Below are 13,028 nucleotides of genomic sequence, written 5' to 3' on the forward strand. Positions count from 1 at the left end.
GCTATCACGGTGAGGCAGTTTAGTGTTGTTTTTACTATCCCGGAAGCACTCACATTCTGTTAGTGTTATTGTCCGCCAGTTGAGAGACATCGCGCTTAAAATTTTAATTTCCCATATGATCAAGTAGCCTACTACACACCACTGACATGCTTAGAAATCATTCACGACCTTTCAAGACCATCAGGATTTACACCTTTATTTGACTGACCAAGATTACTTACAGGGTCTTAATAAAAACAAGTATATAAAAGATGACACGTGAATGACTAGCAGACACATTTTTTAAAAAGACAAACATTTCAATGTTTGGAATGCTGAATACATTTTTGAGTTAATCCTTTAAGGTGGCACACACGAATAACAATTTAAAAAACACTTTCGACCGAATTACTACACCACCGCAACAGAACAGACAAACATTTCCTTGAGAAACAGTTGGATTAAGATGCGGTTTTTAAACACATTGTGCGGCAGTGATGGGGTTTGTCAGACGAAGATTTAATCTAAGAAATCCAACTCAAGGCTAGAAAATGACGAACATAAATATTGGTTCCCACTGAAGCATGCGTTTAGACTTTGAATTGATCTTGGGTTGGGTTGCTGATCATTCTCACGTTAACCACCCCTGACATTGCGTCAGAACATTTGCACAGACCCTCTCTGTGGTTGTATTGTAATTCACGGCTAAGACTGATACGAGGTACTGTACACCAAGAATATAATTCTGATGTGCATTTTCAATAATTCATCCTTCCGGAACATTGCAGTGTGTGGTAGTATTATCCCCTATCTCCTGATATGCTGTTATTTATTTCGTTTTTTTTTTTTTTTTAAACTGGACACGTGTCTGTCATGTGAAAACACTGTTGTGTAACTTTGCCCTCTCAGTTCAGTAAAACAGTTAAGCTGAGAGGGTTCACAGGAAACAAGGAGGCGTACAATAGTAAACCAAAATAACATAAATCCAGCAAAAAGAAATAGATGGAAAAACACAGGCAACTTGGAGGAATATTCTGGCATCTCAGTACAGGTGGAAAAAAAAGACTTTTCACAAAAGAGAAAATGAAATGGTAAAAAGGACCCTGTGAATAACAAGTTCTTTAATATTCACAAGATCAAATGACAAACCCATATTGCCATTGCTACAAAAATCTTCTTCCACGTGGATAAATGTGAACCGGTCTTTCGGCAGCCTTAAGATAGAGCGTCCCTGAAAAGGATTTCTTTTTGGGGGCTGGGGGGGTTGTGGAACTAGGAGATGTTGAACCCGAAATGGGGTGGGGGGGGGGTTTCCCAGAATCCCCGGTACAGTGTAGGCATAATCAAAGACAAACCAAGCTGCCGGATGGAGGAGGTTGTGGATCGAGGACTGGGGTCAGTCAGGGGTTGAGAGGTCAAAGGTCAGAAACTTCAGGGCTTCAGTAGGAATACTCGGAGACGTATATTGTGAGCCGGATGATGGAGCTGCCTCTGAAGTTAATGACGTGGTTGACAGTGACCATCTCCAGGTCTAACACCACCTCTCTCGGGCCCTTGATAGGGCGAGTCAGGACTAGAGTGGCACTGACGTTGCTGGTTTGCTGTGGGATGGACAGAGAAAAAAAAGGGGGGAATTTGTTAGTAACCATGGAAACCTTTACAGAGATCCCCAGCCCTGGTCCGGGAAAGGACACAGGGCAAAATGTTCGACAATTACCACCAAAAGATTTTAAATACAAACCAACTTTATACACACACACACACACACACACACAAAACTGTGATCTTGCCTTTTTTTTGTTCTGTAATAAAGACCATAATACCAAACATACCAAACATAATCAGTCATTTCGGCTACAATGACAAGTCAAGGACAAAACTAAATGTATTTCATCCACCAAAACGAGCATTTGAAGTTGAAGCTGATGTTAATACAGCCGGAGGTGACGCAATGTTGTGAAATTCTGACCTCATGCTGTGCACTTGGTTATATTGCCCATATATATATTTATTTTTAGCTTAAGTAAACACCTTGAGAAATATCCCATGGACAACTGGAATCTCTTGAGATCTTTCCTTATTATACCACTTTATCAAGCATTGGCAATCATGTGGCGCCCTCTGCTGGCTACTGAACTTTGTCAAAAGCCAAATATGTGATAGTCCAGCGTGATCCAGCACAAGCTCGGGTTTGGTTGAGTAACTATATGGATCTCACATTACCTCACAGGCATACACTTTTATTCCTTTTTGAAAAAAATCCTTTGCATGGGTGGTGTGCATCTCATAAAAATAAACTTATTTCACAATATTTTCCCCTTTAACTACTCAGTAAGACTGCTTAGTATACAACTTAATAGATTCAACCACTTGAGAAGTTGAATTCTGTATGTCAGCAGAAATAAACCCCCCAACAACATGTTTAATTACTCAAAGATATAATCAGTCATGTGATGTCAAACTGAAATCAGTTATTCAACAAAATAGCTCAAAAATAATTTAACTAAAAGCAGTTAAAATTTCAACCAGCATAAACCGTTATCACTAGACCAGGGCTGGCCAAATCCTGCAACATTCTACCCTGGTAACACAGTGCAGTGTTCTATAGAGAGAGCTGTGCAAAGCTCTCAGACTGTAGTCATGTGAAATGTTAATATCACGCGAAATGTTAAAATTAACATCGCACACCCCCCTTCTGCCGCCCCCCCCACCCCCCCAACCCCCACCCGTCCTGAGATATAACAGAGGCGCAGCCAAAAGCAGGGGGTCGGTGTCACTCACCCTCATGCTGAACTCTCTGCCCTCGTTGCCTGACTTGATCTGAAAGATGTAAAAGGCCCCCGGGTAGCGCGTGGTGGCCTGCATCTGGAATATGTCCGCGGGGACGCCGCGACCGGAGGTCAGGTCCATGTGCCTGAACAGGACGGTGAACGGCCTCTCCCTGCACGCAGGGTTTTCGGCTGAGCACATGCACTGACTGGGGAAGAGAGGGGGAGAGAGAGAGAGAGAGAGAGAGAGAGGCAGGGAGAGGGAGAGAGAGAGAGAGGGAGAGGGAGAGAGAGATGGAGAGGGAGAGAGAGAGAGAGAGAGGGAGAGAGAGAGATGGAGAGGGAAAGTGAGAGGGAGAGACAGGGAGAGAGAGAGAGATGGAGAGGGAGAGGGAGAGAGAGAGAGGGAGAGAGAGAGCGAGGGAGTGAAAGAGGGAGAGAGAAAGGGAGAGGGAGGGAGAGAGAGAGAGACAGAGGCAAGGTTACCAAATTACAAGGGAACACTACCTTTGCCTGTGTCCCTATGGGTCGCAATCATTGAGCATTAATAACCATCATTACGGAAATCACAAATGCCAGTTAATTCAGAATCACCTCCAATAATCAAGTAATCTACTACAAATAACTTACGCAACAGCATAGAGATTTGGTTTTTGTTTTTGTGACTACAGCACAGTCCATTCAACACCAAGTACAGCTGGAATTTAATCCTCATTCCTGCTGTATGCCCGTATCTATATAGCAAAATGCAGCCAGAGCTGTCCATTGTTCTGACTGAACATAAAAGCAAGTTGTCTGTCAAGTATTTAATGTTTGTAGAAACTAATTGCATTATACCCCTACATTATTGCATGGATTCAAAATTTGTCCGTAACTTTGACTTTAAAAATGCATTAAATTTATACTACTTTTTTTGTTCAAAAAACTGTGTAGCGAGTTCATTTTGGCGATTGCCAAACTCCCAAAAACTGTGTTCAAAACGAAAGAAACCTAATGCACGGATGCATCATGATGCATGCAGTCATTTATAAGCAACAGGTAAGGGCAAACGTGAACAGGCCTGCATTAGTTTGCAGAAGAAGCAGGACAGTGAGGCTGGTACTCACTTCTCGCTGATCTCAATGTAAGGTGGGTCACATTTATTAGGGTCCAGGCATTTATACCCCCCCTGGAAATTGAAACATACTTGTGCTGTTGTACAGGTGTTGTTACCAGTGTCACATTCATTGATATCTTCAAAATCAAACACACAACAATAAAGGTCAGTTTGAACATCGTCATCATCATCAGCATCATCATCATCATCATCATCATCAATCATCATCATCAATGCAAAAGCATGCGTCAGCAAAAAATATTGATCATGCACGATGACAGAAAAACAAACACAAATGACAAAATGCTACATTTTCTACTTAAATAATTAGCACAACCAGCTCACAAATCTAGGCACAAAATTTACATTTACATCTAATACTACTGAGCAGCAGTTGCACGCTTTGTGTTATTTGTCATTAGGAATATTTACACAAAATATCAGACTACCAAAAAAGATAATACAAAAAAAAAAAAATACAAATAGATAAAAAAAATAAGGAGAGACAGAGGCCATGCTGGCCCTCCAATCACATCACCTCATACCTTCACAGCTCCGCCCATCCTCAAAGATGAAGTACCCGGGGGGGCAGACACAGGTGAAGGACCCGGGTATGTTCAGACACGAATGCTGGCACAAGAACTCAGAGAAGCTACACTCGTCCAGGTCTAAGGGCGACACACAGAGACTCCTATCAAGAGGGCAATATCAACTCCCCCAGAAAGGGGCAACTGTCCAGCGTCTGCAGGGAAAAACACTAAGTCATAGATCACAGTTTTATGGACCCGCGCTTTTAATTTCTCCTCTGCAAATGACTTTCAGTCCCTTTTATTGCAAATGATGCAAATTTTTCAGTCTCTTTTAGTGCGCATTACAAGGCAGCCTTTAAGTGCTGGTGGTTTACTGTATGGTTGCAGGTTGAAAGGCTGCTGCTTTGATTCCCAGGTGGGACACTGCTGTGATACCCCTGAGCTAAAGGTACTGAAACCTGAAAATGTTTCAGTATATATCCCGCTCTATAAATGGGTACTTTGTAAAAATGCTAAAGTTGCGTAAGGGCGCAAGTCGCTCTGGATAAGAGCGTCTTCTAAATGGCAGCAATGTAAAAAAAAAAAAGAAAAGAAATATGAACGTGGTTGCTTAAGTAACTGTGATGTCACAGGAGCAGGGCAGCCGAGCGTGAAGCAGAAATGCGACTGTCCCGCTTCGCTGCGAGCGCACGCTCAGCGCCCCCCCGCTCTCGGGTCGACACTCCCTCACCGTTGCACGTGGTCCCGTCGGACGCCAGCTCGAAGCCCTCCACGCAGTTGCACATGAAGGAGCCGTAGGTGTTAATGCACCCGTGCGTGCAGGGGATGTCCTCGCACTCGTCCACGTCTGTCGAGGAGGAGCAGAAGTCACGCTTTCATGACATCACCATCGTCACATGACCAGAGGCCGAAGCCCACAATGTCATCATGCTACTTTTTTTTTATTGCCTATTACAGAGGGATGTAGCACGATTACAACATCAGATAATGGGAAACAAAATACTCCACTTGCACTGCCAATATGTGACGACTCAGGAAAAGCCATTACGCAGTGGTGGTTACGCAGTTTGACGAGAACGCACAGAAAGTGACTTAGAACAGTTTGCTAAATGGGTATGCACATCTGGGCCTACCTTGACACGTCCTGCCATCTGGATTTAGGAGGAAGCCAGGGTTACAGGAGCAGGAGTACGACCCCGGGACGTTGGCGCAAAGCTGCTGGCAGTAACCATAGCGACACTCATCGATATCTAGGTGGAGACAAGGAGTTGGGAGCTTAAAGGGGGTGGGTGTCGAGATCTAGACTACCTCTGTCTTTTTCCAGTGTTTCTTTGATCGTTTTTTCAAAAACAAACTGTCATTTTTTTTAAAAAGCACGGGTTTAGCCCAATCAAGATGCGGAAGCTCTTACCCTGACACTGGCCACCAATCAGCCAGTACCCCTCTGAACAGGTACAGGTGTATCCCCCAGCCGTGTTGATGCACACTTGGGTAGGATTGCACTGGTGAGACTCCGTTTCACACTCATCAATGTCTGAGAGATGTGGGAACAGGGTGAACGAAACAGAGGTTGAGAGGGAGGGAGGGGAGGAGGGAAAGAGAAAGAAAAATATCTGTATCTCCTTTGGACAGACTTGAAGACAGCAGTTATTTATAGTGGGAGTTTATCTTTAAAGAGTTTGTGAGCAATTTGTACTAGTGTTTACAGACAGCTGATGATAGCTAAACCCAGGGCATACCACACACAGTCATATTTCAGTTCATGTCTGGCTACTCCAAGTGTTTTAAAAAAATATATATATATATTTACTGCCTGGCACTTGAGAATTCGTAATTTACTGGAATTCCACACAGTTGTAGGTCACACACTGCCCTAGAATCACTATTTCCTTTTGTGGATATCAGAAACAAAAATCCACTGCCGTTTGCAGGGTCCTCATACCATGAAGTCACCAATTAGTTGTTTTTTTTTTTTTTTTTTTAAATAAAAGCAAGAGGGAGGGTGAACCCCAAGATGATTGGCTTGTTTAAACATGCAGGTCTAATAGCCGATAAGGCCTGACGAGGGCCAGCCCCAGGACCAAGTCCACGGCACGGCTGGCTCACAGCTCCGGCTGGGCTGGGCCTAAGGCTGGGGTTTCGGGCCAACAGAAACACAGCACAGCACCTGCTTGCAGTTAAACCCCTTTCAGTGTGGCAAGGGGGGGGGAACATGTGCGCTCCATGCGTACTACAGCCCCCCAGCTCCCCGCCCCCCCTCCCCCCCCCCCCCCCCTTAACACAACCCTGTCTGGGAGTGTTTCAGTACACCTCCTTTTATGGGCTCTTTTACGAGCCTCCCAAGGGGGGGGGTTGTGGTAATCACCCCGACGATCCTGATGAACTTGTGAGAGAGTCAGACGGCGGCCTGAGAATTTTTGGGGTGAGGGGGTGGGGGGGTGACGAGGTGGCGCGGGGGGGGGGGGGGGTGAGTGTTCATGGTACAAGGGAAAGAGAGGTCCCTTGAGAGAAAAAAGCCACTTGGCAAAAAACAGCCCAGAAAACCGTGGGTATTCTCAGTTAAATATGCCAGCTGTTACACGCTGGAATGCAGACACACACGCCTGCGTGCACATACACACACACACACACATACACACATACACAAAGACAGATTTCGCCAACTGCACAGAAAGGACACAAGCTATGTTTTCTGAGGATAAATGCATGTTCCAGAAATAGAGAACTTCTTCAGTTGGGTAAAAACATCTTGAATCAAACAACATGTGTTTTTGCGATGATCCCTGCAGCATCATGCACTTCTCTGTATTATGAAACTGTCATGGTACATAAGCTGGGAAATATAGGCATGTACACAAGACTTCAGTGACTCAAGGAGAGAGAGGGGGGTCATTTGAGTGTTGCAGGTCTCGCTGCTAACTTTAGGGGTACATTATGGGTACGAATGACACATCTTTGATAGGTGGCATCCATACCAACAAAGTGAGGTGCTCATACCTCACAGGAAAAAGTGACCCTGTAATTTGGAATGCCCAATCACAAGTGTCGGCTCAACCCACCCCTGTATACTACACCATCAGCTATAAAGGAGGCTGCACACCAGTGTGCCTTTATTCCGGAACACTGGGAGCAGGCAGCCGCCATTTCCGCTAACTCTGCGCCGCGGCAGCTGCACCGCCGCTGCGTTTTTTCCGCACCGAAACGCCCTGCACAGCTCACGCATCCGAAACAGGGGGACCGCGGAAGAGAAGGGGGGGTCGCCACCGAGCCTTCAAGCACGGATGACATCCCGCCAAAGAGAATAAAAAGAAAAAATGCTAAGCTCCGCTCAATGCTATGCGCAATGATTAAATCCGGTCCATGGGGCACATGGCTTAATTGAGAGCTGGTGCTTAAGCCGAATGCAGCACACAGGAGCCCCTAAGAGACGGGGTTTTGAAAAAACCTTTAGATATTTCAATATGTTTCCCCTGAACTGCACTTACAACAATGCAGCCAGCGGACAGAAAGCAACAAACCTGCCTGGTGTCAATATTACCCTCAGTGGGGGAATCGACAGTAATCAAGCACAGAAATAGCATGCACAAGCCATGGAAAGTTTGAATAATAGCATCTGAGGCCAAACTTATTTTGCCCCCACTTGATATTAGGGCTGCGGGGGTGCTGATGTCACCCCCCACCCAGGCCCACGAGACAAAGGCCCATTTGTGATCACGCCGGGACAGGACGTCACAGTCTGCAACATTGCCCTCTGCAGCCAGAAAACTGCACATCAGTCAACGGTCGTCCGGGGCTGCCCGCACCTCCTGGGATTTGTAGTCTCCTGGGCCGAGGTCCTCAGGGACTTCCTGCTTCTCCCGCTGAAGCAAACACGCTGTTCGCCTACAGCAACAGATGATCTCACTCGCTGGCGCTGGGTGCCCAGATGGCTGGAATACCGGCGCTAATTCCCTGTTCCCGCGGTTTACCCAAACAAGGCCGGGGAGCGGGATCCCTTAACCGCCCGGGGGTACGCGGTTGTGCCAAGGGGGAAATCGGCCAGCAGAGTAAAATATGAGTTCATTATCCAGTCATTATGGAGTCACAATCCATTTATAATAAATGAAGAGTAATATAACCCTAGTAGAGCCTTTTGCGTGACAACTTCCATATATAACAAAATATTCCCATAGTACTAAGCTGACGAGACAAAAATAAAAACCCACATATATATATATATGAGCACCAGAAGACTGGAAAAGAGATCGCATGCTCTATGGTCGGCTTTGGCTGGCACCAGTTTTTTAGCAATCCATCACTTAAGTTTGGTTTTTTTGTTTTAATGAACTATTTACTGCAGCCTCAATGCACAGTTTAATGCATTTCACTGGAATCACCTGATATGAACTAAAATAACCACAGTCCAGACAGTCTGACATGTCCTGAAGAAACACAAAACAGCATCCCAGAATCATTCAATGTTTTGTACAAAAAAAATCTCTAACTTAATAAAAAGCTGTGGGAAAATAACCAGCCCTTTTGAGCTCAGTAGCTGAAAACAAGCATCAAATTAAAAGCTAATTGAGCCGTTCAGTCAATAAGGGACATTGCCCCCTGGACTATGTACTAAAAGCCAAATCTTTACTGAGGGGGACAGAGAGCAGGAAGGGTGCGCTATTTTCCAATGAAACATTAAGCCAAGATCTTGGCCCCCATTGTTTATTAAAAACTGCCTTGGCTCTCTCTTTTTAAAGTAAGGCTGCAAACATTGTCCTGGACAAATCCCAATCTAAACTCTTTAAATGTGCTCCATTCACTTAGCTCTTTCAGGCTTGCATTACACGTCTCATGTGCTGTAACCAAAAAATGGCCACCACCTTCATTCTAGGTGAAAGAGTCATATAACTGGAAGCCATCCCCATACAGAGTACATCTTAAGAAAGTGCTCATTTCCTTGCATTAAAGGCACAACGCAAAATCCTGCAATATATTTTTTAAAAAGAAATTGTAAAAAGTTTTCACTCAGATGCGTGATGCCAAGAGCAGCGGTTTTACATTACATTTTACATTTTTACTTTTGAATCTTCATTTTATAAATTAAATTGGCCTTAGGTGTACACTGGCCTCAGACATGCAGGGGACAAGGAGGCTGAAACTGCCTTCCTGACAAACACAAGGCCACCATTCAGATATATGACAAAATGCAGCGCAATGTTCAAATGGCTGTCTTTTGAAAGAGTTTAGAAAAAAAAAACAAAAACTCTCCCTTTACGTATAGAGTCTTGGCCGTGCCAATGCCGACTGTGGTCAACAGGCACACAAGGTGGTCATAGTCAGCTCTTGGGCGGGGGGGGGGGGGGGGGGGGGGGGGGGAGAGGGGGCGTGGGCTTTGGTCTTATTGGTCATTAATCATTGACCACACTTTTTGCCAGGAATGTACAATGGCCTTTTCTCTCAATCGCTCAATGCTGCAGGGCATCAGACCAATGACCAGCAGGACCTGCAAGGCCCAATGGCCTGATGTTTGCAGAAATAGCCCCTCACGATTGTTGATCCAATGCTCAACAAATGCTCTTTGATGGACAGGATCGCTACAGACACCATAACACACTAAATAAAATGAATGAACAAATATTTATATTTACTCATATATCTATTAAAATACTTTGATAGCTAAATAAAGCTAAATGAAATTAAGTAAATGTAAATACACATGGTAGTACAAATACGGTGGATTCAGCTTTATGAACTCTCTGCTATTTCGCAATGGCAGATGGTTCCCAAATAGCAATAGAACTAATGGCCCAAAAGAAGGTCAATGACCTGCAGGCACAGTAACGCATCTTTTTTGTGCCAAATAGTATAATTTGGACTGCAATAAATATGTAGTATGTAGTATGCACATTCAATTATCAACCAACATAATACAAAACAATATTAATTGAATTTGAGATATTTTACCTCCAGAACATCTTTAAAACGATATGTAGCCTATGTCTGGTCTTACCTGTGCAAAGGCCATCCTCCGCAAGGACGTATCCAAGGACACAGGGGGCGGATCGTCCAGAGACCGGGAAGCTGGGAGCTGCAGGGGGCCGCTGGACCGACGGGTAGGGTTCGGGAAAGGCCAAGGCTGTGTCCGGATAAGACGGCTCACTATAAGTTGATGGGTTGGTCCTGGCGTAGGGCTGACTGTACATGCCTCGCGGGAGACACAGGTAGCCGCCGTTTTGATTCACGCAGCGCATGTCCCCGCGGCAGGGGTCCGCGAGCGTCCGGCACTCGTCCAGGTCTGCCAGAGAGGAGAGATGGACCCGAGTTCATTGCGATTATAGCAACAATTCTGAACCGGTGAAGATATATGGGCCTATTTATAGGCTGCCGCAAAAAGGAAAAAAGATATAAACGAATCTCACCAACACACTGTCTGATACGCCGGTCATAGATAAAGCCATCTGTGCACGTCTGGAAAAATATAAACATGTTTAAATCAAATGAATTGTTGCAGACAAGCAAGACATCTAAGAGTTTTAACTGAGAAGCCGTGGTCCCGAAGGACCGTTGTTCAAAATGAACACGGATTAGTGGAAACAACTGGAGATGGTTATTAAGTAATATAGTAAGATGGTCCAGTGACCTTATGAGGACTAATGTTGTCATCAGAAAGTAACGCACTACTGCTTTCAGTAAAGCAAATTCTTTCTTTAAAACAATATTAATCTCTCGCGAAGCACGGTCAAGTAATTATTAACTCCAAACATCTGGTCCACAGACCCAGACTCTCGTTCTCATAAATCGATGAATCATGCGATTTACCTGCGTATTGCCAGACTGGATACATAGTACGATCAACATCAGAACTGTCAACATCCTGCAGAGAAGAAAGAATGCTTAAAATGTGACTAAAAGGGAAACACAATTTCATTTGATGGGCTATTTTGACCTTTCCTTTTTCCTTTTACGCATCAGTGCCATTATGGTTAAATTAGGCAGCGCGTAGAGTATTGGAACGCTGCACAACTTGTTTTAACAGTTGGGATTTCTTTTGCAATACTTTCCCAGTTTTAGCCCGCCCCAAAGTGTCGGGGGGATACTCAATGCAAAAGTCATCAAACAAAAACATGTTGTCAGTTAGTCATCAATATGACGTGCCGCTACACGATCAGAAAGATCGGCTTACCTAGCGAACGTCCAAAAACTCGAGAAACGTCCTTCAAAGAGCATGGTTTTTATGGGTCCGTGGTGGTTCCAAATGAAAGAGCCGAAGGACCAGCCCGTAATTTCTTTGCAGCGAACTTGTCAGAACTGCTCTACCGTAGACCCCTTAGAGTACACCACTGCGCAATCGGGCGCTCTCGCCTCCCCCCGACTCCGCGCCTTCAAGCGAAAACCGACACCTGGCTTTGGTTAACCAACGTGTAGTCTACCGAGAGCAACGCAAGAGTTGACCAGTTCCACGAGGAATGTTTTTTCAAAATAAGGAGTTAATTTTTTTTGCTCCTCCGTCGTCTGCTATACAGACTATTTAGCAATGCAAATAGCTGGGGCCCCGGGGCACTTGACAACAGCTGGTTTAAATCACAGAAAGACAACCCCCTTGAAACAGTGCGCTCACAGAGCTGCCGCGATCACTTACAAAATACTCGAGAACAATCTGAATCAAGAAAATGCAAGATGGGGTGACACATGGACTCCTCTTCGGAAGTGCTGTAGGCTATTTTGTTCAAGAAATAATATATTTGGAACAAAAGCGTTGCGTTCAAGACGTTCTTAATGGGTATTCGGAATCGAGGACACGATTCGGAAACGTGTGTTTCTTCATACGAAGCTCTGATTTCGCTTTATCATAGTTTTGCAGGCCCCACCCCAAATCAATATTGCATTATTGGGATACTTCGATTTTAAATTCAAACTGAGTGATGACTATGCGTATAGGCACTGTATAGGCAATGATGATTGTATGATTTTCACTCCACTGTAACATTAGGCACCACGCAAACAAAAATGAAAGATTCATGCCATGACCCTTTCAGAGTTTACTGAAAAAAACATGGACCCGAAGCAGCCTGCACACCAGCGAACTGAAAACATCACTGTACCCACATCACTCGTTGACCTACCTGGAACAAGGTAACTTGGTTCTTATCCAGGTCTATAGGTTTTTTTTTTTTTGGGGGGTGGGGGGGTGGGGGGGGTGTTACATGACATCACATACTTATCCTGTGTATACCTGATTATCCCCTAAATGAAACCATTTCAACAGTCATTGAAACCTGAATTAAATACAATTCAAAACAATACTCTGAGTAATGAAGGGAAAGTTTATGACATTTAAATTGGTTCCTTTTATTTGGCTCTTACCTCCTGAGCTATGTCGCCCCTATAACAAATTAACAAACCTTTAAATATCCACCTCCTTCATCCCCGAAGTAAAGAGCCCTAGAGTTTGAGATTCAATAACTAATAATTATCAAAGAATTTCTGTGAGGAGGTAGACTAAACTCAGTTGTTTATTACAGTGCATACCCATAAAAGAAACAATTTTCGTCCCAACCTGTCTTTTCCCAATAGAATTATCTTAACAAATGAAATTCATTCCATTACACAGAAAAAAAAGTTGAGAATTTCACATTTACAGTAATGAAATTCGGATTTTGCTATTGAACACAACCACAA

At 44.3% G+C, this 13,028-nt stretch overlaps 1 protein-coding gene across 1 annotated transcript; it reads right to left on the reverse strand.

Annotated features, from left to right (window-relative positions):
* Positions 1-180: 180 nt before the first annotated feature.
* On the reverse strand, positions 181-11,941 carry fbln5 (fibulin 5). Its single transcript, XM_035384342.1, has 11 exons — positions 11,533-11,941; positions 11,169-11,223; positions 10,769-10,817; positions 10,360-10,644; positions 5,785-5,907; positions 5,507-5,623; positions 5,104-5,220; positions 4,389-4,511; positions 3,854-3,980; positions 2,761-2,956; positions 181-1,580 (listed from the first exon to the last, which is right to left on the reverse strand). The coding sequence occupies exons 1-11, from the start codon at positions 11,574-11,576 to the stop codon at positions 1,419-1,421; spliced, it is 1,398 nt and encodes a 465-aa protein (XP_035240233.1). The 5' UTR covers positions 11,577-11,941; the 3' UTR covers positions 181-1,418.
* Positions 11,942-13,028: the final 1,087 nt, after the last annotated feature.

The sequence above is a fragment of the Anguilla anguilla genome, chromosome 1, assembly GCF_013347855.1.
Source record: "Anguilla anguilla isolate fAngAng1 chromosome 1, fAngAng1.pri, whole genome shotgun sequence".
NCBI lineage: Eukaryota > Metazoa > Chordata > Actinopteri > Anguilliformes > Anguillidae > Anguilla > Anguilla anguilla.

Excerpts from the sequence above, each read along its gene's own strand:
- fbln5 (XM_035384342.1), bottom strand. The coding sequence starts at position 11,576 with ATGCTCTTTGAAGGACGTTTCTCGAGTTTTTGGACGTTCGCTAG. Across the intron at positions 11,224-11,532 it reads AGTTTTTGGACGTTCGCTAG|GATGTTGACAGTTCTGATGT; the intron begins GTAAGCCGATCT and ends TCTTCTCTGCAG. Across the intron at positions 5,624-5,784 it reads GATTGGTGGCCAGTGTCAGG|ATATCGATGAGTGTCGCTAT; the intron begins GTAAGAGCTTCC and ends GTCTCCACCTAG.